Raw genomic sequence first — 25,937 nt, forward strand, 5'->3', positions numbered from 1 at the left:
AGGCTGCTAACCGACACACGTACACAGCAATGTTTTGTTGTCCTTGTGTTAAACTGCATGGTGCCTTTGAGGGGATTTGTCGCTGGTCCTGAGAGGCCATATAACCGCAATAGTAAAGGGATGGGTGTGTCCGGGCTGTCTTGGCAAAACGCGCCGGAAGGGAGGAGGGCCTGTCTGTCGGTCTATCTGTCTGCCTGACGTTGGCTTGCTGGAGACAGGCAGCGCCGGTGTTTGTGATGGGAGCTAGCTAACTAGGAAGGGCGACTATACCTTTAAGTGAAAGAAACAAGAAACAATCAGCGGTATCGCTGAGTCGCTTAGCTAGTTTACTGGGCTCACAGGGAGATCCGATATGATATTTGTCAAACTAATTCTCATGTTTTGCTGCCTACGAGATGTTCCAGGTAAGTTTGCCATTGGTTCACAGGGAAAGGAAAGTGCTCAGTGATCGTCTGCGGAGCTAGCGCTAATCGGATCAGGCACTTGTACTCTGGCTATCTAACTTGCTAGCTAGCTGGCTAATGTAATGGTAACTGTAACGTTGGTGTTTGTGGCTGCGAACCTGTGCTTACTCGTTACACAGCCTAACAGTGACCCAGGCCAGGTTAGCCAGCCCTTATTGACTGAGTATCGGTTTAATTAACGTTAAGTTTGAGTGAGTGATACAGGTTGGGCACTGAAATAGAAACACAGCTTGTTTCCTGACAGTTCCTGGGTGATGAACTAACAGTTGACATTACAGTGCAAACGTCTGTAAACAGACCGTTTGAATGGCGACGATGAAGTGCACATACACGTTGACTGGAGTTAAAATCACTTCAAAACAACTTAACGTGAAGTTTAAGTTAATGTGTGTAAAGTCGCTAGTGCTCTAAACTAGGTTACTTATTTAGATAAGTGATACGCTGCTGCAGCGTTTGACAGCTATTAACGTCGCATCTGTCTGAAGCAAATATGAAAGCTAAATATATCTAAAATTTCCGCTATTGACCTGCAATGACTCTGTCCTAAAAGTGTATTTGGTTCACGTTCACAACAGCTGAAAGGTTTCATGATGTCAACCTCATTCATGCTCTCACCAGCGAAGAGTAACAAGTAGCGTTTATAGCGTCGCTTCCACTGAAAGCAGCGCTGCTCTTATTCATTTATTTGGAGCTTGTCACTACTAAACCACCTACAGCAGTTCAGTCTGGGGCTTAAGTATAACACAAGTATCATAATATCCAAGCAGTGTTGCCTAACACCCCTCGGAAGACCGTTTGATCAACAGCGTGCTGTAATATCAGTGATAATCAAAGTTTCCACCCCCTTAGTGAGTCACCATGACTCAAAGGAGCAGGTCAAAATCTCCGCTCTTGTGTAATTGACAAAATGCAAGTAAATTGATTTAACCTGAAGATTAGCGTCCCTCCACTGTGACAGTTAAATACTTACTACTGAGGCATTTTTTCCACACTATTTTTCATTTCATTTCATGCACTTATTCAGCCCAAAGTGATTCACCAACATTATGACTAAACATCAAAACAGTCACATTAAAAATAGCTGCACTGTTTAAACTGTGCAGAAATGGATATTGCCAAGCACAAGTAAACAGTCTGGTCTTATGAATGTGTACCAATTGAGATCAGTGATGTTACTGAGATGTGTAAAAGCATTCCCTCAGGTTCAGAAACACAAGTCCTTGAAAGTGCATGATGAGCTGAGGCTGTGTGCAAAACCAGGGCAGGAAAACCAGCTAGATGTTTTGTTTTGTTTTTTGCAGACCTGAGCTGCTCATTTCGTAGACCATGAGCGAGCATTTGTCTCCTCACTACACTGTGTCAGTCACCTCAGAGGAGTGGGCTTATTTGAAGGTATTGTTGGAGCTTTTGTGCTTAAATTCCACATGTTGTGAAACAGAGCACTCATTCTAAATAAGGTCATTTTTTGACCTCTGTTTACAAAAGCCTACTTTTCTGGCTTGTTGATGTTTCAAGGTGCTTACCCCGTTGTCTGTTCATACACAGACAGACTTTTTGTGTTCAGAGCCTTCACTTTTCAAGCCCATGATCAAGGCAGAGTGCAGCAGCATCATCCATTGCATTCTGTCTGGCATTTGAGCAGCCATAGGAAATTCTTGTGCAGTAGTGCTAGCTGAAGTGTGATGTCGAAGTGAGAAAGCCTTCAGTTTGTGCCTTACATCCTTACATTTATTCACCAGACAGACATATATCGCTGCTTCAGCTGCACCAAGGAGCTGTGTGCACCAAGACAAATAGAGAAACTGTTTACTCTCATGGGAACAGAAAGATGTCCTGTCCTGACCTGAACCTGAATTCCTACCAACACCTGCCAATTTGGTTCAGTCCACTAAACCACACACTAAAATTTCTCATTGTGACATGTTTGAGACATGTTTGAAAAGCTAAGTGTGGTTAAATTTGGATTCTGAACGTTTTGGCTTTAAGAACCAAACATTTCTGAGGAAGTCGGCGCTTCAGATAAACTAGGTTATCTCACTTCTGACACAGCTGCTCGTACTTGGTCTGCTCACAGTGATTGCACGTTGGAAATCTTCTAGAGCAATGAAGCAGCTCAGACTCAATGCTTCTTGGTTTCAACCAACCATCTTACTGTTTTTCCAGTACTGTGTGATGCAGAATGTTGCTGAGAGGCATTTGAGTTACCCTGAGCCGTGGGGTGTCTGATGTGTCGTGTTAGCCAGCCTGCCATCACCCAGCATGCATGGTAATGCGGGGCGCAGATCAGTTGTGATCCATGCTGTTGCCACCTCCTCTGTTCCTGTCAGCGGTTTCCTCTCTGTCAAGAATTGCACTTCGCTGGGGCACTTGAGGCTGCAACAGATTGCACTGAAATTGTGATGACGTAGCCTTTATAGTGAAACTGACTACCAGTTTTTTCACAGATGTCGTTGTGGCCCAGAGATTTCATCTCTCTTTAGTGAAGTCATTTATTTAGGCCCGCAAAACGTAGGATTGTTATGTTACTGTCAGGTCATGATTCAGTATGTTTTTCTAAGAAAGAGGGGTGGGTGTTATAGAAATTAATCAAAAGGTATTAATGATTCATTTCACAACACATTAGCTGTTAAACAGAATGCAGTTAGATATATGAAATAGAATTTAACTTGAAATAAAACGCATAAATAAAGGCATTTAAAGTTCAGATGTTTTTCAAATTGTTTCATGAGTTAGGGCTATTTTAAGATGAGGGGCTGCTGCAGCAGCAACCTTTCAAAATGAGTGCTGTGTTTCAGTCTGGCTGGAATGTTGTAGCACCAGTTGAAGTCTGTGGTTGAGAGTTTGAAAAACAGCTAGGCACCTCCATCACACAGTTTTGATCTCACGGATCTGGTTAACTGTCTACTAGTATTCTTCATAACTTACGCTGTGTTGCTGTCCAGTGTTAGCCTCTATATTAAAACACACGTCGGTGAACTTGGGAATGACAGCAGGATGATCAGTGATCATTTTATCTCCTGCATAACCAGTGTCAGTCTTTCGTTTCAGCATGTAAACAGCATTATTGTACATTATGTATGTTTATTATCATGGTTTTTATTTGTTCTGACTGCCAACTGTGTGACCTTTGCATTTAAGAAGCGCCACATTATCGCAGTTTTCATCAGTCGCCCAGCTGACATTCAAGTTTCCTAAAAACTGCCAGGAGGGCTCATTCAGGTATCTGAAACCAGAGGGGTGTGTATAGTGATATAAATTTTCAGCTGAGTGAATACGTTAGAGATAAGATGAGATAAGATAACACTTTATTAATCCCCTGTAGGGGAAACTAAGGTGTTATAGGCAGCAGCAAAAGTAATTAATTTCACTTTGATTTGGCCAAAAATGAAAGTGATTTCCACGTATCCTTCATGAGGGGACAGTGTCAGAGACCTGTATGTAGTTCATAAGTATAATGTTTGACTATGGTGTATCAAGTTTAAAGAGGGCAGTGAGCGACTCAATGAGAATAACTTAAGAATTTACACAAATAGCAGTTTTCTCCCAGCATTTCTCACTGTTGCTTTTTGCTGTAATAATTTTTTATTTTCTTCATACCTCTCCATTATAACCAACTGGTTCTCTTGACCCAAGTAGGCACCTAGGTGGCAGGCAATCCTTTCATTTTGCCCCTTTTTATGTGATCATGCAGAGAGCCAAATGGAGAAATCTTGGGTTAGCAAAGAAAGTTAATAACCACCGTCGTGATAAAGCAAAGAAAGCCTGGCTATGTCAGTCTAGCTTCATAGTGAACCCACCATGATGTCTGCAAGCAAACAGGTTCCTCCAGTGGCCCTGACAACAGCCAGGATGCTAGTGTGCATGTCAAAGTGATCTTGTTCATTCATTCAACCTTTATTTAACACATCAAAGAGTCATTGAGGGCCCCAAGTCCCTGAGTCATTGCCCTCTGTTGGAGAACAACAAATTATACTGTAGCTGCTACATTCTTTAATATGACATTTGTGTTTCTTTGTTTAATGTTTTGATGTGAGCAGAAATGCCATAACATTCCTGAAATATCAGACTTAATAGTAAGTTGTTATGCAAGCAGCCATCTGTTGATACAAAGCCTTGTGGTGTCACATTACTACATATTAATGGGGTTGTCACGTCCTTCTGAGAAAGCAGATCTGGGCAATCTGAGCTGGCAATGTTTGTTTTTGGACAAAATCTGCATATTTTGTGATTAATTACAGCCTCACTCTCGTCCCAACGCCCATCTTGTTGACTTACAGGCTGGTTGTTGGTTCAGTCTCATTTGCCGTATTTATTTTCACTCTTGTGGAAGAGCTAAAGAAGCTGATTGTTGGAATATTTCCTCGCGGCATTCATGGACAAGTTGCTGCTTGCCTGGTACAGCCTCTCCCTGTTAGGGGAGTTGGGACTCCCACCACATGGAAGTAATGAACAAAACAGTGCAGTGTAAGAAATACAGGCAAGGTAGAGTGTATCCCTTTTGGCCCATGGGAGTCTCTTAGTATTGTGCATTTTTCTATGGTCTTTCACTACAAAAGCGTAGAGCTCAGTGTCGGTCCCGACTGTTTAAATGGAGCCCTTGCTAATGAACTTATTTCCAAAGGCTGCTTTTGCAGCTCACGGCAGAGCTTTTCCTATTAGGACCCAAAACCTCAGTCAGATGTTTAGTTGGTGGCATACTGTGTTGCCTTAGGAATTTAGATTAGCATTTAAACAGCCTGCAACAAATTCAGTCACTGTTCTCGCACAATGACATACAGTAGCACTGAAACAGAACCGCGGTCACCTGATGTACATCATGTGCTCCTCACTTGTGCTTTAAACTGACTTTCTTTGTCTCAGTGAAAAGAACAAAGAAGTGGTCAGTATGAAAGCCAGCAGGATTACCTCTGGGGTCACATCAATAAGCTGAATAAGCCCGCTAAGCACGTCCAGTGAGTGACAGCTTGTACCGTAGCTGGCCACTATTACAGGGATTCATCCCTGTTTTACCAGCTAGGCTCCATAGGCCTTTAGTTATTGACAGCTGAATTACATTTGACTGCTTCACTTTCAGGCTCCTGGCTTTGTAAATGCTGGCTCATTGTCATGGCTTACTGGGACACTAGAATTGAACAAAGCCATTGTTCATATAACCTGTGCTACTCCTACTACGACAAGCCCAAATGTATGTAAAAAAAAAAAAAAAAAAAAAAAAAAGGGAAGGGAAGGGAAGGACAAATTTCCCTGACTTTTTATTGGAAGTTTAAACATAGACTGGTCTAAAAGTAAGAAAACTCTGAAAATGTTTGCTGAATGTGGTTACACACTGGTCCAATCGAGCGGTTACAGGGTAGTTTATTCTGTCACAGCCTACATGCAAACTCATTTTCCTTTTCTAGACAAACAATTATACTGCCAAACCAGGCTGGTTTTACAATATGTCATCTCTGTCCCACTTTCAACCTCACTGGCTTAACTTCTCGGGGGGTGGAGGGGTGTTGTAGTCTCCCCAGTGGTGTGTGGCTGCATAGCATTTTTAACACAACAATCAACCCTAACAGTAGTAATGGATGCTTTTTTATAAAACAGCATTTGACAAGGAAGACATGACATTTCAGTGCAAATTATGTCAATATGTAAGATAAGAAAATGCATTTATTAATCCCACTGTGCTACAGCAGCAAAGGGCGTACAGTGGTGTAATACTAGGATGCTTCAGTAAGAGAAAAAGCAAGTTATGATGCACAAGTAAACAATATGGCAAGTGAAAATAAGTAGAAAGAGGAAATGACAAGCAAAACAGGGTGATGCTTGAGTTATACATCATAGCACATAGGGAATGTTGGTATTGCACAGTTTAGTACACACTGACTCAAGTCTGCAATGAAACACGTCACCACTTTTGTTATTCCATCAGTTGTAAACCAAAATCAGTTTGACATTTTCTTGAATTTGTTTGGTGAAAATGAACACAGTGCAAGCTCGAGCACCTGCCAAATTCTGTGTAGCAGAATAATAGAATATAAACTCAGATGCATGTGCTTGTCGTCAAATGTTGATGAGCCACTGATCTCTCTTCCAGGTCAGTTTGGGAACCCCTTGAACAAATATATTCGCCATTATGAAGGGTTGTCATATGACACAGAGGCCCTGCACAACAGTCACCAGAGAGCCAAGAGGGCACTCTCTCCTCAAGACAGGACGGTGCAGCTGGACTTCCACGCACATGGAAGGTCAGTTTCAGTCCAACACACACACACACACACACACACACACACACACACACACACACACACACACACACACACACACACACACACACACACACACACACACACACACACACACACACACACACACCTCCTCACCTGTTCACTCTCTCTTTCAGTCATCCGACGTAAACTCAGACTGGTATAAAAGATACCTGCCACAATGATGCAGGCTTCTCTGGGAGCGCCGACAGCAACATTGTGGTTATCTAAAACTCTGAACAGATAAGACTAACCACATCATTGCACGCTGTAATCAAATCCTTCCCTGTTCCCTGTGACAGTAGAGTCCCCTTGTACTCTTTCCACCTCTTTCCGATTCTGTTTTAAATGACGCGTAATTCGAGATGAGCCCCCGTCAAAGCCAAGTTGTCTGAGTACACTGGTGCCACCCCTGTTTTGGAAACAGATTATTTCAGGCAGTAACACTGTTTAAATGTTCTCAGATTTGTATCAGCTGAGTTCTTGTCGCTTGGTATGAAGTCACAGCGGGCTGAAGCAGAATGTGTGTGATTAAAACATTTGCTTGTGAAAGTGGAACAAAAAAGAAATACCAAAAATCTGCATTAAATGATGTTCGTGTGTAAAGTCCTGTTTCCTGTATGCCACTCAAGACTCTTTAAACCCATGTTTGTGAGAGTTAAAGATGATAGATGCTACAAGGATGCAGTGGCATGGCTCTGAGTGCAGTGATATCATATGCTACAACTCCAAGGAACTGTGAGTCATGCTCGCCTGTCACTCACCAGACCCCAGTTTAGGACTTCATAGTGCCTCAGCACCTGACATTGAAAATGTGGACTAGCTGGCTCATCTTGACTCACAATAGAAGTTTTGATTTGTACTAAATGTCACCATGTCAGACTATTTAATACACTGTTGTTACGTCAGTGCAGTTCAGTGGCTGTTCCTTTCTCTCTTTCACTCTTGCATTTTTTTCCCACACTGAACAGTGTAACAGTGATTTACCTCAGCAGCACTGTTTTTTCAGCAAGCTCCCCCTGCTTTCCTCTTAACCAAGCCTGTTTGTTGTGGGTTATCAAGTCCCTGTCAGACAGATCCCTTTCCTGTGCTTTTGTGCTCTGTCACTGCTAGCCATGGGGGCGCTGTATAGGTGAGGTAATGTTAGCCTCATGCAGCATGATCATTTTCCATGTCCGAGTACCCTGCAGTGTCTAAAGTGGACAACATTTTGTCGAAATGGACCTGCAGTATATCTACAATAAACAAACTGATGGATGATAGTAGCAGGGGAAACAGTAGCAGTCCTGCACAAACATGACATGTAGTGGAGAAAGCCAGACATTTTCAATAAAGAATGCTGAAGTCAGTTCAGCAAACAGGACAAGAGTGTGCAATGAGAGATGCATGAACAAGATTTATGACACCCTGTATGAGGAAAGAAAAATGAGGAATTGTCAAACTATTGAAAGTCACATAATAACATGATAATCCCTCTCACAGTAATTTAACATGACTACATTTGTGTTCTGGGGAAAAATTATTAAGGGTTTTCATCACTGTATGTTGACGAAAGGAAGGAAAAACGTTAGCGTCTGTAGATCACGGGGTGGACAGGAAACAATATCCTATTATCAGGGGTGGGGAGCCTTCTTCCTATCAAGGACCATTTCAATTTTTATAACATCTTCAAGGGCCATACTAAATAATTGAACACATATATCACACTAACCTCTAATGTGATTAGTGGAACTGCTTCTCTTTGGCGAGATGTCCGATGGTAGTGATGATGATGATGATGATGATGATGATGCTTACTTGCACCAGGTTTTCCAGGTTTGGGTCAGTCAGTCTTGAGCAGAACCGAGTCTTTGCAAGAGTCAGTTTTGAGAACAGCGGTCAGTAGGTTAGTCTGGTCAGGTTGTCCCGAACAGATGCAAACTTCAGTGCATGTCTCCAGAATGGGAAAATCCTCAGGATGTACACACAGTTTATGGAACTCTAGCAGAGGGAGGTTGTTGTACTTTGCTTTGAGCTTATTGTTGCTTTGCAGCTGAATGATTTCATACTCTAGGTTGTCAGGCGGATCAGCTGGTTCCACTTTAAAAGGCGCATCAAATGTGTTTCTTTTGTTTACTTTCATGTGCCGAAACCTCTCACCAAATGCCTGAAGGAGTTTTGCACAGTTGTCAGCATATCCAGATGTCAAGCACATTTATTTAGACTGTGACTGTGCCTGACATGGATGTCATGCTACCTCTCTCCAGTTGCACTTGCCACAGCTTTAATTTTGCTTCAGATGATTTCACATTTGAAACCACATTAATGTTTGTGTTTTCTATAATAGTGATAAAGATTTGTTTGGTGAGATGAGATGTATGTTTACCCTTTGCAATACATAACATATTAAAAGATTTTACAATCCTAAGACTTCAGTGGTGGTCAGAGGTTAGGCTCACTTAACTTATTCAGAAATGTGATGAAATGTCATTTAGTCATTGTAAAATGTAATCATCATTGCTCTGTTTGAACGATCACGCACACAGGAGGAAATTTGCTCTCTAATTGTCATCATAACCATATTACAAGATTAGAAAATAATAGATCACACACAGTCTCTCACCTGAACTGTCCATTAAAAAAGCAGAATGACTTTGTTCACATCTTTGCACATGTGGAACTGCTTCAAAATGAGGGCCACATCAAGCACTTCTGTGGTTTCAAACACAGTTGTGATATATAGATATAATGTAGTAAGGATGTGCTAGTGCTACAGTCTTCCCTTCATGAATAATAAATGAGAGCACTGAAACACATCTTGACAGTTTCTGTTCTAAAGTTGCAAGTGAACAGATATTTCAGCACAAATGTCTTCTTCAGGTAGTAAATCTAAAAACATAACGGTACAGTTTATGACCTCTGCCTTCCTGTCTGCGGTACGGAGCTCTTGTGACTCTTATGTGCGTAAAGAGGATGTGCTGTGGCTTTCCTAAATGTTGCACATTGCAAAATGTAGACAATGAACACACAAAGCAAGAAAAGGGAGGATGTTCTTGAGTTATCATGTAACTAAATTGCTTAATACATTTTGATAAAACATGTAAAAACCTGTATGCTGTAGATATGAACCTCTTTGTAGCCGTACCGTCTCTGTAGACATGGTTTCAGGGCACTCCTTTTCTCTGAGCTGGCCTGCTTACTGAGCAAAGTGTATGACTGTCAGATGCTTGAGTCAGTATGTTCAGCATTTGGGATATGACTGAATAATTTATCAGTCAGCTGCTTCTGTGAGATGAGTAGCAATGACTTGATCCACAGCCTCTCCTCTTCCTGTCTGTCGCGAGCCATGTTTGTTTTTTAGCAATTTCCTGGCAGTGTGTTACTACACTAAGTACTACAGTAAATGCTTCCATGGATCAGGGGGAATTCAGCAAATAAACAGAAACAAGAGCAACCACATCTCAAGTGTGGAACAGTATTTCACAGAATAAGCATTACTAGAAGCTGATGTGATATTACCAACTTCCCATGGTCCTCACAAGGCGTGTGATCAAATTTGACATGCCTTTGCAATTCGCTGATAATGCAGATTAAATTTGTAATTGCATAGTCTTCTTATGGATTCATCTGTGTCTCTGACCAGAGTGCCATGGCAGCTTTTGATAGGGCTTACATGAACTCATTTGGCCATATTGACTGTTGTAGTGTCCATTGATAAGGTGGGGAAAGGCCAGGGACTGCAATGGGTGTACCAGGATGAATAACAAGCAGAGGAATTTTTAAATCCATTGCCAGGTGATCTCCGTGTCACGATGGGATGGTGACTTCAAAGAGTGGCTCATGTTGCACTCTTTGTTCCACGTGTTTAGGTGCTCTCTCTTTTTTCTTCAGATTCTTTTCCTGTGTTTTTTTTCTGTCTCTTTCTGCCTATCTCTTGACTTCAGTTGAAATGTTCCTCTGGCAAAAGATTTCAAGTTCAGATTACAGATCACTGCTTGAAATGAGGACAAATCCACTTGATACTATTAACGTCATATAAACACAGACCCAGGCCAAGATAAATAAAGAAGAGGATATTGTGATCAAAAACAGGACAGCGCAGTTGTCATTTACGTGGTTTCAAAAACACAAATGTTAGGTTGCTTCATGTATAATCATCCATGTTTAAGCAGGTAAAGGAAACCAATGAATTGAAGATATTGGAACAGTAAGAAAAAGGTGTGTGCGAAATGAGAACATGAATGATTTAGGAAAAACTGATAACTGAGGCAGGTCAAGGCCTCATCCTGTCCCGGGATATCCTGGACTCTGTCTGACCTTTTTCAACATCATCTGTCATGTCACTCTCCCACACATTTTCTGCTGTACTCCTCCCCACATTCTACTGTCTGCCTCCTGTGCTGATTTTCTCTTGGTTTTTCCTCTGTTAATATCATGTACTCGGTTATGTACTCATTCCCTCGCTGCATTAGTCTTGCCTTTACGTCCTCAGCCCTTTTGTCGGCTCCTAAACACGCCTGCTTCTGTAAAACATCTGTGGCTTCAGTGGATGTTAATGGTGTCCCATGTCCCTGAGCTGCTCAGAGGGGAAATAACCCTCTACTTTTTGTTTTGGTCCTCAATTTTACACAGACTTTGAAGGGACACTCCACTGATTTTTTTTTTTACATCAAGACCAGTTTACTTGTTGTATGATGTCTTGTGTGGCTCTGGGGGGAGTTCTCCAAAGTCTTAAACAATGACCTTGTTGATGATTTCACATCATGTCAGCTAAATATTTGCAACAGATAGCCTGTGCTACAGACTGGTGGAGTTTCAATGACATGGGCCTTCACCAGGCAGGGGGTCAAACACAATGTATTATTGGCTGCAGTTTAGGAGATGTGTGCTCCAGAAACAGAAACAGAAGTAACTACTCTCATGTGCTTCCTAAAAAATCGCATTCCTGCCCGACAGTGCATAATCTCGGGTTATGTGAGGCTATTATCCATCTTACAAGGGGCATATCATAAAAAAAGGAGTAAGCTGTAGGCTGTTTTAAAAAAATCTTTTATACGCTTTATAGTTAATCTATATCTCCCCTTATGTGATTTTTTTCCTCAATTGTGCCAACATAAGAAAACTAAAATGCTCGCATCCACAAAGGGCTCACTATGAAGCAGTAATGTGAACATCATCTGAGTCATCTGGAGGAAGCTCCACACCTTGAGACTAAATCATGTGATTATTAAAGAGATCCCTGCTGAGGAGTATTCCTCTAAACTGCACTGCCTCAGGTTTCTGGGAAGCTAATGGCTCATGTGCACCTCATGTGATGCTGGCCTTTTTGTCTTTGACATTATGCTTATGTGAACGAGAGAATTACAAAAAAAAAACGTACTGTGTAGTGTTCATGTGATTTTCCTCATGACATAATTCTTCTTACTCACTGAGCACAGCAGCATTAGGAAGCCCAGATTTCTGTGTCAATGATGCTGCTTTTTCTACTACATTCTGTGCGTGTGTGTGTGTGTGTGTGCACAGTGTACAACTTTGCATTCGAAGTTAAAGCTTATACTAATAAGTCATTTTCTCCTATTCTTCTTTTTAGATATTTTAACTTGCGGATGAAGAGAGATGCAACTCTATTTTCTCCAGATATCATTGTTGAGGTGTCAGGAGAGGAGGTACCCATCGATACATCACATATTTACAGCGGAGAAGTCTTCGGTAAGTCCAGATGTTTCCACTCACCACATCCTGGGCGAAAGCACGGTTTCTTACAGGGAAATCCAATTATAGTGTTTTTAGTTTTCGATTACATTTAAAGGCTGCATTCCTCCTCATCGTGTATCATATGTCACCCTGCAGTATCCCCCAAATAATCGCTTGAGTGACTTCAAAAATGTCCACTGAGGGACAATGTTTTCATCCAACGCCTTTTTATGTGCATTGTGGAGGGAGAGGGAGGGAGAGACAGACAGCGAGAGAGATGAATTTAAAGTTTGTTTTTGTCCAGCATATATATCACATCACAATCTAAAACATGCAGGAAATACTGCGGCCTTCATCCAGCTCTTCCTCCTGCTCTTAATCTCTTCTCTTGCTGGATGTTTTCCTGCTGCCTGTCTCCAGCAGAGTTCAAATGCACAAAGAGACAAAAACAAGGCTGTTTGTCCTGTTCTGATCTGTGTGTGTGTGTGTGTGTGTGTGTGTGTGTGTGTGTGTGTGTGTGTGTGTGTGTGTGTGCGTGCGTGTGCATGCGAGAGAGAGAGAGACAAAGAGGGACAGAGAAACAGCTCAGAAAAGGTTTGAAGAATATATTAAGTTGGAAAATACATCTGTGAAGATCCACACCAACATTGTGACCCTTAAACTGAAATATCATTCAAGTTTGAGTACACAGCGTTTATTTATCGACCACACATTGTGATTTCACATGAGTGACATTTCACCAGTGATTATGGTCCTAATGTGGCACTGGTTTGAGTGGTATCATCCCACCCCTTTGAATGCCAGATTGACCAAATTCCTAAGGTTTTGGAATGCTACAGACTTGCTGCATTTTGCTGCAAGAAAAATGAAGTGTTGCAGTAACAATTCATTACCACTATTTGGTGCATGCTTATTGAACAGATCAGTTCTCCCCTGAAACCACTTGAATATTTAGACCAGAGGTGTTTCACTTTATGTTCGCTATGGAAGGGTATTACTTTGGTCCTCAGTAGGAGTAGTTAACTTCCTGTTTTGTTTTATCCTCTTCCTGTTTTGTGTTTCAGGTGAAAAAGGCACACTGACGCATGGCTCTGTGGTCGATGGCCGCTTTGAGGGCTTCATCCAAACTCACCAAGGAACGTACTATGTCGAACCCTCAGAGAGGTACCTTAAGGACAGGGATGTGCCCTTCCACTCCGTCATCTATCACGAGGATGACATCAGTAAGTGTCTGCCATTACACATGCTTTACTGAAAGGCTCTGTGTGGTCTAAAGTTAGTTCAAGTCCACATAATTTGCTCACTTGGTTGATGAAAGGTTATGACTTTTTTGCCTTGGGACATGCCACAGACTGTAGTTTGTTAGTGGCAGCAAAAAAACTTTAACAGGAGCCTTTTGAAATTTATCTGTGTGGGAATCTATTGGCTAGAGATCAAGAAAATTGAACATTTTTGCCTGACTTCTTCTATGTTGTTCAAAGAAGACCTTGAGATAGTATGTTTAAAGCTACGAAGTAAGAACATGAACACTCTAGGAAGGATAATACTGAGAAAAACACTGGTTTTGTACTGTGAGGAATAAAATTGTAATGTGTTGTGATGAAGCAAGGGGCTAATGGTTAAGTGGTTGAAAGGCTAGCCTGACAAGCTTGGAGAGAAGGTTATGTTTAGCAGACTGGTAGCAGCAGGATTTGGCTCTGGGTCCTGGGCCATGGTCAAGGTGGTCAGCATTTATCCTGGAAGCTGGTCTGGAGCACGACACAGCAAATGCATGACTCATAGCCATTGCTAAGGTCAGAGTACAACCAACTGATAGATGCTCAGTTACCGCGAACACAGTGAAGCAAATGCTGCATGAGTAGAGACACAATCCAGTGACTTGATACCCATGATTCCAGCCCAAAGAATTTCATTTAGCAGACAGGCAGTGGGTCTAATATGAACCTCGCCCTGGCTTCGGGCTGGCTGATATTCACCACACACACACACGCACGCACGCACGCACGCACGCACGCACGCACGCACGCACGCACGCATTAACTCAGACGCATGCTTAAACACAGCAGACATTGAGAGATTCTTGTGAACTGCTGAAGGAAATGTAAGCAAATGTGCTTGAAACTGACTTGCAAATGTGATTTAGATAAATGGGAAACAGTAGCTGGAATATGCGTAAAGGCCTCTGCACTGAAAAATCTTCAGATGACGCCATACTTGTTAAACTTTATCGCTGCATGGGCAGTGTGAGCTGTTCTCAGATAGTCCTGTCTCAGAATAAAACTGCATTTTAAGATTCAATTCTCATCTGCCTGCCATTAGTAATATCTCATACCAACTGTGAAATCTTCCTGTGTGTCCTCGTCCTGTGGTTTTTGAGGAATGATGGTTTTTCTTCTGTCCAAATTTCAAGGGCCTTTTGATTAGCAGTTGAATGAGACTGCATTCACTGTATGGACAAAGAAGGCTTTCTTTGAAAAAAAAATTGAAAACACATTGTCAGAGGTTGAATGCGTTGTTTCAGTGTGTGTCCAGTCAGTTTAGTAACCAGCACCGGGCTGTTCTCTTTACTGAATGGCCAACAATAGCTGTGAGACATTCAGGCTGCACCATTATTAATGGGATCTTAAGTTTTGCCAATATGAGCTGAACAGAGACAAGTGAGCCAGTTGTTTACAACCGTTTGATTGAAGAAACATCATCAGAACACACTGATTTGCAGGCCCAGTTAAAAAATAATAATATTCCATCCGAAAATCAGATTCACTTTTTCAAAACCATTTTTGTATGTCAGTGCTTTATAATGAAGGTAAGGCCAGAACAAGCATGTCATATTTCCCATTTTGTATCTTGTACTTTCCTCCTTACTTCCTCACTGTGCTGTTGGGGAACTGTGAATCAGACATTATTTGATGTGGGGTTGCTGTATGGGCGTGGCCAGCGATGAACTGCTCTGTTGAGACTATCAGCAAAGGTGGTGGTTGTATACCGTGAGACTGATCCCATCTTGTTTTTGTGATCCAGTAAAGACAGCTGCTTCAGCCAGATGGTAATGCTGTGGTGGGAGACAGACTCACATGTTGCTGAAATGTGTTTTGTTCATCTGAAACAAGAGGAAGACTGTGTGCGCTCTCTGTATGAACTCGGTGGAGATTATGATTGTAAATACTGTGAGATTTCCTCTGAGATTTTCCTGTAACGCAGCACCAGTGTTTGACATTTGTTGATCAGAAATGGTTAAATCAAAAGACTGGAAATTATTTTCAAATTGTACACATATTCATTGAGGGCCCATCGTATTCACCCATTAAAATTCACTGCAGCACACTGGTGATGCAGTGTGTGTACGAGCTTGGCGAGAACAGCAGTTGTAAATTGGAAAAGTGTGGATTGAACAGAGAAGCAGTTGTTTCAATTAGCAGAGGCGGATCTCAGCTAATACCTTTTTCTGCTCAGATCGAAAGTTGAAAGAAGAAGGAGAGAGGGGAAGATGACGCTCATTTGTAGAGAGAAAAGCTGAATCGCTTAAGCTTTGTATTTACTGCAGCTCCTCATGCACCCCGACTCACCCTGAATCACCTTCTCCAGCCCGCCACACATCATTCCAAAGAGATCCATGGCTCAGTGTAAGCCCTTCTCAACCACTCCCTTGTCTCTTCCCTATCTGCCAGATTATCCTCATAAGTATGGCTCAGAGGGCGGCTGCGCTGACCACTCAGTGTTTGAGAGGATGAGGAAGCAGCAGGCTTCTGCAGTGGAGGATCCAGTTAAAGTAAGTGCCACCATCAGGACAAAGCACCTCCCCCACACCCCCACCCCCAGCTCATAATTAAACACACAGAAGGACAAGGTTCATGAGATTAAAAAGATCTTATCTCGTAACCTGGCTGCGCTAACGGTGAGAGCATGTGTTTATTTTGTATTACACACTGCCTTAATTCACCAGATACTATTTAACCACACTATGTTTGCTAGCAAAATAAGAGGGGACTATTAGAGAAATGGACTTCCTGTGATCAAACCTGATGAGTATTTGGCTGGGGATAGAGTTAACCATCTATTTTACCCACCTCTCTCCTACTTTTTGACTACTTTGCCATCCAAACTTCATCTTCCTTCTGTTTCATCCTGACCGTTGTTCTTTGCACAGGGGGTGAACCATGTGTCAGAGGAGGAGAGCTTTCACGGTCCTATTATTCTGAGGAGAAAGAGAGCAGCAGCGAAAGAGAAAAACACTTGCCAGCTCTTCATCCAGACTGATCACCTCTTCTTCAAATACTACGGCACAAGAGAGGCTGTCATTGCGCAGGTACGCACCGTCTCTTCGTTGCTCACACAGATTTGATGTAACCTTCCTCACATTCATTCATGAAACAAACGGAAATGTTATATTTCCATTGTGTTTTCTACATTTTTTTCACCATTGGAGGTCCAACTAGCTCTTTTAATTCGTTGTCATGTTGCACATTCATCTGCTGCAATGGTATAATGCCTTTCTGGCTGGAGCATTATCTCCATGAACCAGCTCCTAATAATCGTGTAATGGTAGTGAATGGAAACGAGCATTCATTTGTATTTTCTTTTGCAGTTAAATTCTGCGACACATATGGATAGAAATCCATGCAACCAGCTATTATGACATTTATTGACAGGCTTTTCTACTTCTGCCTTTCCTCTAATATGAACAATCGCTTTCTCTGCAGATCTCCAGCCATGTGAAAGCAATTGACTCCATTTACCAGGCCACAGACTTCATGGGCATCCGAAACATCAGCTTTATGGTTAAAAGGATCAGGGTGAGTTGAATCTCAGCACAGTAGAGTTTGCTTTGAACCTCAGGTGAATGCCAGCTGCCATATTGAGTCTTGACATGTGCGCTGTGCAGCAGAATTTATGTATCACCAGACCTCAAAAGGATCAAGCTGGCAAAAATCCTTTTCTACAAGTTCTATCTGCTGCTCTATCAGTGAAGGGGTCTTTCTCCTTTCTCACCTCCCTTCTGTAATCATTCAACTCTGATTTATTCAGATAAATACCACCAATGATGAAACAGACAAAAGCAATCCTTTCCGCTTTGCCAACATCGGAGTGGAGAAGTTTTTGGAGCTTAACTCTGAACAGAACCACGATGACTACTGCCTAGCCTATGTCTTCACCGACAGGGACTTCGATGATGGTGTGCTTGGCTTGGCTTGGGTTGGGGCTCCTTCAGGTTGGTACACAGCACAAAGGCACACACGCACAAACACACACACAATCCTGGTAGTGACTTCTTGTGTTGCTCAGAGACATTTACTTTCTAACACAGGGACTTACTCCAGGTCATCCAGTTGAACAGCACTCTTCCCGTTTGCTTCACTAATCTTCTGCCAGTTATGCAGGATAACACATACCTTTGATCAGTCTTATCATTTCATCTGTTATTTTGTTACGTTGAGATGAGATCCCTGAGATCTCAGCATCAGTAGCAGAATGCTGTGCTGAGCAGAATAAGCAGAGGCTGGACTGCTGGTTGGATAACCTGGCCCCTGTTGTCGTGGCACTGAAGTTCCTTGAAATAATGAACAAATCTCAGATAGCACTGTGTCTCTCTGTACCCCAGCAGGCCTCGATAAGCCTCACTGTCTCAGTCTTTCCATTACCAACACACACACACACACACGCTACACTACACTACACTCATATGTAATTCAATGCATTTTGAAGTTGTTAGCTTTTTGCCCTGTCAGCATTTCTATCTTGATTTCCTCCTCCTGTGTTCACGAGGATCCCTTGGTGAAGTATGGCCTTTCTGAGATAAAAGTTAAACTCACAGTCAAGTCCGAGAGAAAGCTGAGATTTATAAAGAATTGATTTCAGTGCTGAAATGAAAAAGTTATATTGTTTTCTCTCATTGTATATACTAAAAGCAATGATGTAAGGAACAAATCATTAGAGAGCATTATCCAACAGATGTCAAAGGTATGAACCTAAATATAACATTTCACAAAGACGCTTCCAGTGATTTATATATCAATACAAACAGTGTTGTCAGAAGAAGAGGCAGAAGAAATGACTATATCATCACACTGATTAGAACTCATTTATATTTTAGCCCTTAATAACCTTTTTTTAAGAAGTGAGTACCGCTGCAGAAAGTAGCTGAAGTGCATGAAAGTGGCTACAATTTGAACTCAAAGGTTTCACTTTGACGCTCACTCAATCTTTAAATGTGTTCATCTCCTAAACTGAAACGAGATGGAAATAAGGGGAACTGCATAATAGCTGTTATGTGCTCTTCCCTGGTGTTAACTCTATGTTAACTGGTGAGTATACAGGCTTAACTGAACCTATTCTGATGGTTCAAGTGAATATCTGAATATTTGAGAAAATAAGTTGTATTGCTACATAACAGACAGAACTGTGTATATTTTTGATGTGGTGATGTATGCAGAGAGGAATGCCTCTCATCTGTCAGGATTCATAATGTGCTCTTATAGAAACTGGCTCTTTCCTCGCAGACACAACATGCATAAATGATAGTTACCAAGGGTTCTTTTCCTTTGAATAAGTTCAGACACCACCATCTCAACGTGAAGAATACAGCAACAAACACAGACAATCAATACGGGCAAATTAGGAATGCTGTAAGATGAAAGAATCGATTGGGTGTAAGAGATGGAGAGATGGGCTGCAGCGAGCGCTGGGGTGATTGTTGGAACAAAGGGAGTCCAGAACTGCCATCAGGGATACAGGTCAAGCTCAGCTAATATGTATCCTATTTGTTGTGACCAGTTGTTGAGCAATAAATGGCTTCAGTGGAGGAGCTACAAACTCACACACACACACACACACACACACACACACACACACACACACACACACACACACACACACACACATGCAGTGAATAATGTGCACACAGACACATGTACACATAATGGACAGATTGTTTATTGCTTTAAGTGCTTTGGTCTCATGTTTCTGTGTGGGTTGAAGCTGCCTCCTCATGACTGGGTTTATGGATTATGGGAAAAGCAGCAGCACTGTCGGCATGCTTATTGTTGACTGTGGCTGCAACTGGTTTCCAGTGTTCTGATGTGCTGGTCAGGGGCCTGTGATTTACAGACAGTTCATCACATCTAAGATCATTGATTTGGGGTTTTTGAAACAAAAAGATATGCATCTTTCCTTTATGATATATATTCATATAGCCATTATAATATGCATGCACAGTTATGTTTGTATTGTTATATTGTACATGTTTGTGTAAGGTATCATGGAAAATCAGATTTTAGTAAACTACCACTTCAAACTAAACTATATGTGGGCCTTAGTGCAGCAGGTAATTTGTACATATTAAACCAAGGCTAGGCAATGTATTGAGCAGTTACAACAGACATATATCGGGTTGTAGCTTTTCACTTTCACTTTTCATATCATTGGTTTTATTTGTTGTTTTTACGTTGTAACCATTAAAAATGATTACCAAAATAAGGAAATGAAGACCACAGAACTTAAAAAACATGCTTATTGTCATTGGATTGCCCATTTCGACCTCATCTGTTGTCTGTTGCCTACTGACACCTGCTCCTCTGCTGATGCAGTTGTCCTGTGCTTGACACACTGTGATCTGTGAAGTTTCTGGCCTCTTTAATGGCTCGTGTTTTCCAAAGGAGGCTATTAGTAAGATCATTTAGCCTCTTCCTCTTAGCTCAGTGCAGAAAAGTAATGATACTGATCATTAGAAACTAAATGTTTTCCCACAGTGGCTTTCAGTTGAGTGAACATACTTGATGGTTGTGCAACTTCATTCTGCAACAGTGAATCAACACAATCATTAGAACAGAAATAACATCCTTTCTGAAATCTTGTCTAGTATTTGAATAGTATGATAATCCATTCTGCTCCTTTATGTTTCATTCTCCTGCCACAGGAAGCTCTGGGGGCATCTGTGAGAAGAGCAAACTGTACTCTGACGGGAAGAGGAAGTCTCTGAACACTGGTATCATCACTGTGCAGAACTACGCCTCCCATGTCCCTCCCAAGGTGTCACACATCACCTTTGCTCATGAGGTTGGGCACAACTTTGGCTCTCCTGTAAGTACTGTGATTAAAACACAGGCCTTTGCCACTTCACTTCTTTCTCTTGCCAAGCTGTGCAACATGTGCAGCTCTCTCTCAAGTCTCTCTCTACTGTCTCATAGCACGACTCTGGGATTGAATGCACCCCTGGAGAGTCTAAGGTGCAGGACAAAAAGGAGCAGGGCAACTACATCATGTATGCCCGAGCCACATCAGGGGACAAGCTCAACAATAACAAGTTCTCTATCTGCAGCATCCGCAATATAAGCGCTGTTCTGGCAAAAAAAAGAGACGATTGTTTTGTCGGTAAGTTCTCTCTCATGAAAACGTCTGTTCCTGTCTCTGTGTGTGAGAGAGAGAAAATCTATCATCATGCTGTTGTGCCTCTGTGTACAGAGTCTGGCCAGCCCATCTGTGGTAATGGACTAGTGGAAGCTGGAGAAGAGTGTGACTGCGGCTACAGTGATCAGTGCAAAGACCCCTGCTGCTATAGCGCCAATGAAGGGGAAGGCAAAAAGTGCAAGCTCCAGCCTGGCAAAATCTGCAGGTCAGATGTGACGGGCATGCCTTTGGACAGTCCTGTAATTTGTGAAAGTGCTGTTGAGTACAAAACATTGCTGTCAATTGCGTAGCACTTGTCTGACTTTTGATTGTGTATTTATAATTTGTATTCCGCAGTCCCAGCCAAGGCCCATGTTGCACACCAGAGTGTGTGTTCAAGGGCACAAATGACAGGTGCAGAGACGAGTCCGAGTGTGCCAAAGAGGGCAAGTGCAATGGAGCTACAGCTCTGTGCCCCGCCTCAGAACCAAAGGAAAACTTCACCTCTTGCCATTCAGAAACGCAAGTCTGCCTCAATGGGGTATGTTAGTATGAGCTGCCCTCCTGCTGCTGATTTGTGTCTGGTGTGTGCAGTTTTTGAGCTTGTGTTTGGATTTAGTTTAAAGTTTTTTTTTTCTGCTACCTGCTTGTTTGAGCCAGGTATGTTCTGGCTCCATTTGTGAGAAGTATGATCTGGAGGTGTGCACCTGTGCCAGCCAAGACGGCATGGATGAGGCAGCTGAGCTGTGCCATGTGTGCTGCATGGAGAAAAGTGAGTGGCATGATACAAAACTGTTCATGGACCAAAACACACAGTCACATTAGTAATATTAAGATAGACTTATGACACATGGCATCAGTGATTTTTTGTTTTACTTTTTGTCCTTAGTTTGTCATCTTGAGTCTAAAGGTCTGAGTTATTGTCAGTATCTCAAAGGTCACTTCTTCTGCCCGCAGTGAACCCCAGCACCTGCAGCAGCTCAGGCTCAAACAGATGGGTCAAGTTCTTCAACAGGACGGTCACAACGCTGCAGCCCGGTTCACCGTGCAATGACTTTAAGGGCTACTGTGATGTGTTCATGAGGTGTCGTCTGGTGGATGCCGACGGGCCTCTGGCAAGGCTCAAGAAAGCCATCTTCAATGCAGAGCTCTATGAGAATATTGCAGAGTGGATAGTGGTGAGTGTCCCGGTACAGAACTCTTAGCCAAAGACACGTCGACACAATAGGACAAATGCACATGGAAACTATTTCTGTGGCATTTCTTGCCTGTATTTAGATATCCTTTAATATAACCTCTGTTATCCAGGCTCACTGGTGGGCAGTGCTGTTGATGGGCATCGCTCTTATTATGCTAATGGCGGGCTTCATCAAGATCTGCAGCGTCCACACCCCCAGCAGCAACCCCAAGCTGCCCCCACCAAAGCCACTGCCAGGTACAGCACGTCGTATATGTTTATATAGGAAAACTAGATTTCTAGCTACCAAAACAGTTGTGCTATGATCATATATGATTAAGATTTTACATGTTATAACTGCGCTGGCCTCATCTTCTTTTTGGTGGTGTGGAAGAGCGACAGCATTAGTTTCTAGCATCCCTCACTGAGATGTCCATGTCCTGTAGGTACGCTGAAAAGGAGACAACCGCAGCACTCGCAGTCACAGGGCCAGCGCCACCATCGTCAGCACAGAGAGGACTATCAAATGGGACAGATGAGACGCTGAGACACTGGTCTGCTCTTTGCCTTGGTTCTTTCCAGTGCCTACAATGGGAGCACTTCACTCCAAAGAGTTACCTTTACCATCTATTGCAAAATTCAAAGAACTGGATCGATTTCACTGGACAAAACCTGAAGGGGTTTTTTGGGGGCCTAACAAACTCATTCAGCACCACTGCTTTGAGAGCCAGATAACAGTGGTTCACACAGCTTTTATAGGAAATAATAATAATAAATAACTTTTCCAAGGAGGGACAGGAGGAGAAATTCACTGATCTCTGTTATGTGGTCTTAATCTCATTTTTTTTTTTTTTTTTTTACCAGAATTGAGGAGAGAGAGGCAGCTTTGTGTTACGAGTTACCTTCCTTTGTCCTCCGTCTGTGCTACCTTTTCTTTCCTGTTCTTCCTCTCTGAAGTGCTGCCATCATCAGCATGGAAGTAGGACTGCAAGACATGTGGTTTTTGCTGCCAATCAAAAACAACATTGAGCCATTGAGTTGGGGGAAAAACTGTTTTTGTTTTTTTGTTTTTTGCCAATACTCTTAGAATGCTTTAAATCAAAGCACCGTCAAAAATTGAAGCTTTTTATTTCTTGAGCTTACGTGTTTTCTTTCAGTGTGCAATTGTACAGATGTTGTGCGTTTAAAATGAAAATAGATTTTCTGTATGGTAAAGATTATTTACTGTTTTAATTCACTTTCTCAGGATTAATAAAACAACAGCAAACAGAGGGTATGGAGTGGAAGAGATAGCTGCATGCGTATTTCAGGGTAAAGTCCCTCCTGGCTGAAAGCTCTACAGAAGAGTTCACGGAGGCTAAAAAGAATGTGGATAAATGAGCTTGACAAGATTGTAGTGTCATCTGTTATCAGATGGAGAGACTGTGGAGGGAGACTGATTATCTGGATATGGATATTTCTTGTTGTGATGTGGCGCCGCAGCTGCGTTTACATAAAGGTAAAGTCTGGGGCTGAAATAAATGGTGAGAGAATAGCTTTTTCTCAGCCTGATTGTATCACACTTCATCTGTCTCCGCCGTTCTTCCCTGTTGCCTCTGCTCTGATTTGTGACACATCCGTTAAGCGTGTAGCATTGTGCTACAGATGTGCATGTGTGTCTTGACATTCAGAGTGAGAATAGTGAAAGCGTAAAGGAGAATGTGTTCAAATTGAACTCTGGGGACAAAGACGGCTGCATATACACAAAGTGTTCCCCTGTGATTGTCCTGCCCGTGTTCTCACTTGCTGTGTTCTGTCCACCTTTTGAATTTCACACACTGACAGTTAACAAACCTGTTAAAACCACTCAAAGGCAGATAGATCCTCTGGGCCTCTGTAGCCAGATGAACCTCTCTGGGTTAAATGTGATTGAGGATTTATCTTTCATTGATTTTACTTGCAGTTCAGATTATATGTATATGTGGCAGGATTGAATCAATTGAGAGAAAACTAGAGCTTCTAATTTTATCGTTGCATTGTCGCTGCTGTTAATGGACATTTACCAGAGCAAACAATCACAATGTGTCAGCCACCCACTGCTGTTCTGTCCTTTCTTTTCCTACTGATAGCAATTTTCTCAAGGAACTTTGTTACCCTTGTTTACACCCTCTTGGTTTGTGTAATTGCATTAAATATGTGCCTACTCAGAGCAGCGTGACTGAAGGTGGAGTACTAGTGTCGGTGGTCTGTACCGAGACTGGAACCATGCATGAATAGGCAGTTTATCTGAACACTGTTATCAGACTGGACTGCTGAAAGTGAAAGCAGAAATGTGATAGCAGTGATGTGGTTTAGGGCTTGGCAATGTATAATAAACCTGATAAATATTGGAAATGTAAGTCATGATTGATATACAGTATATCGTCCAACACTTTCATATTAGAATCTCAAATTTGTTTAATATATTTTTAGAGGTCATAGTTAGTATTTCCTTTCTCTGATATTATATTATTGCCCAGCTCTAATTTGCCTTACCTTGAGTTCTCACTTGTCTCCAGATTAAATTTAGGTCAACTTCACTGACAGATGGATGAGTGTGCAGAATACTCTGAGTTGAGTTCCTGGCAGAATTAAAGATACACACATGTATAGTTTCTTAAGAAAGAGTGTTTTTTCTTACCCTTGAAAAAGAGCTGCCTCGAGCACAGCTGCAGCTCAGCGTTGTTTTCTGTGCAAGGTGGGAGGATCTTGTGTTATCAGTCAGAGAGATTCTATGCAGAGTATCACAGCTCAAGTCAGCCTCTTCACAGAGAAATGCCTTCACTCTTTTCTCCTGTATGGGTACATGGAAAATTCTGTTGTATTTTCATAGCAAAGTGGTCGCTCATGTCGATGTGCTACAGCAAAGTTTGTGAACGGACAAAATGCAATCCTCTGTGGCTTCTTATACTGATTTTTGTTTGTCTTTTTGGTGCTACTGGTAATGCTTTTTTCTTGGGTCGGACCTTAAAGTATATTTTTCATTATCTTTGGCAAAATTTAAAGCTTTTCTCTGTGTGTGTGTGTGTGTGTGTGTGTGTGTGTGTGTGTGTGTGTGTGTGTGTGTGTGTGCGTGTGTGCGTGTGTGCGCGTGTTGCTGAATCATCTTTTTTTTGTTTATATGGTCAGATGTGGACAATACAGGGTGTTGGGGGATAGTAATACTCTGGGAAATGTTTCTTTCTTTCACGTGTTGGTATGATGTTGAGAAAATGTGCACTGAAGTGTAATTGATGTAAGCAGAGAATCCAAAATGGTATAGATTAAGTACTACTGTCTGATTTTAATGTGTCCTGTGTTTTATACAGTGTCTTCAATGGTCCTTTTGTTTTGATTTCTCTTTTTGTTCTGTTTCCCATCTGCTTACTTTGAACTTTTGCAAAGTTTTTGTGCAAAACTATAATTTCTTTTGAACTACTTGAAATGCATTAATAAACCAGAAGTGATCAAATGTTTGTTTTCACTGTTTGTACCTCATAGCAAAAGGTAGTATGATGATTGTTTTTGTCATAATATGTCCGATGTTGGAACTGCTACAGGATCCAGCTGCCATGATGAGCTGCTGTCCAGTGTTTCCAGCTTCTGTCACAGCTCTCTCTGATTAAACCTGCTTTTGAGTTTGCTGCTTTCTATTTAAACCATCTGCCCTCTGGAGTCACCACCTGCTAAATACCTGGAACTGCCTTTATTTGAGGGATTCTGCCAGATTTCTGTGTTTACTCTAAAGCTGACTGCTGTGTGAGCAGTCAGACATTTTAGCTGCACATTATTTTTATTGTACATAAAGACTCACTGTTTCCTTTAGACAGTAAGTCATCTTGACTGTATACCTTGTACATTCTCAATACATGACCAGTGCATGTGTACAGGTGTAAAAAACCACCACAAAACAGAATAGAAAAGAACAGAGTGCATATTTATTGCTCTGGTTTGATTAAGAGATGAGGTTATTTGCAGGAGTAATGCAGCTTT

General features: G+C 41.9%; 1 protein-coding gene across 1 annotated transcript; it reads left to right on the forward strand.

Annotated features, from left to right (window-relative positions):
• The first annotated feature begins 141 nt into the window (after positions 1-141).
• On the forward strand, positions 142-25,413 carry adam10a (ADAM metallopeptidase domain 10a). Its single transcript, XM_070962385.1, has 16 exons — positions 142-404; positions 6,547-6,697; positions 12,285-12,403; positions 13,453-13,611; positions 16,057-16,157; positions 16,536-16,694; positions 17,089-17,181; positions 17,414-17,597; positions 20,301-20,464; positions 20,572-20,755; positions 20,846-20,996; positions 21,128-21,311; positions 21,431-21,542; positions 21,728-21,948; positions 22,079-22,205; positions 22,394-25,413. Exons 1-16 carry the CDS (start codon positions 353-355, stop codon positions 22,492-22,494), a joined length of 2,262 nt encoding a protein of 753 aa, XP_070818486.1. The 5' UTR covers positions 142-352; the 3' UTR covers positions 22,495-25,413.
• Positions 25,414-25,937: the final 524 nt, after the last annotated feature.

The sequence above is a fragment of the Chaetodon trifascialis genome, chromosome 1 (assembly GCF_039877785.1).
Source record: "Chaetodon trifascialis isolate fChaTrf1 chromosome 1, fChaTrf1.hap1, whole genome shotgun sequence".
Taxonomy (NCBI): domain Eukaryota; kingdom Metazoa; phylum Chordata; class Actinopteri; order Chaetodontiformes; family Chaetodontidae; genus Chaetodon; species Chaetodon trifascialis.

Excerpts from the sequence above, each read along its gene's own strand:
- adam10a (XM_070962385.1), top strand. The coding sequence starts at position 353 with ATGATATTTGTCAAACTAATTCTCATGTTTTGCTGCCTACGAGATGTT. Across the intron at positions 405-6,546 it reads CTGCCTACGAGATGTTCCAG|GTCAGTTTGGGAACCCCTTG; the intron begins GTAAGTTTGCCA and ends TCTCTCTTCCAG. Across the intron at positions 21,949-22,078 it reads ATATTGCAGAGTGGATAGTG|GCTCACTGGTGGGCAGTGCT; the intron begins GTGAGTGTCCCG and ends TCTGTTATCCAG.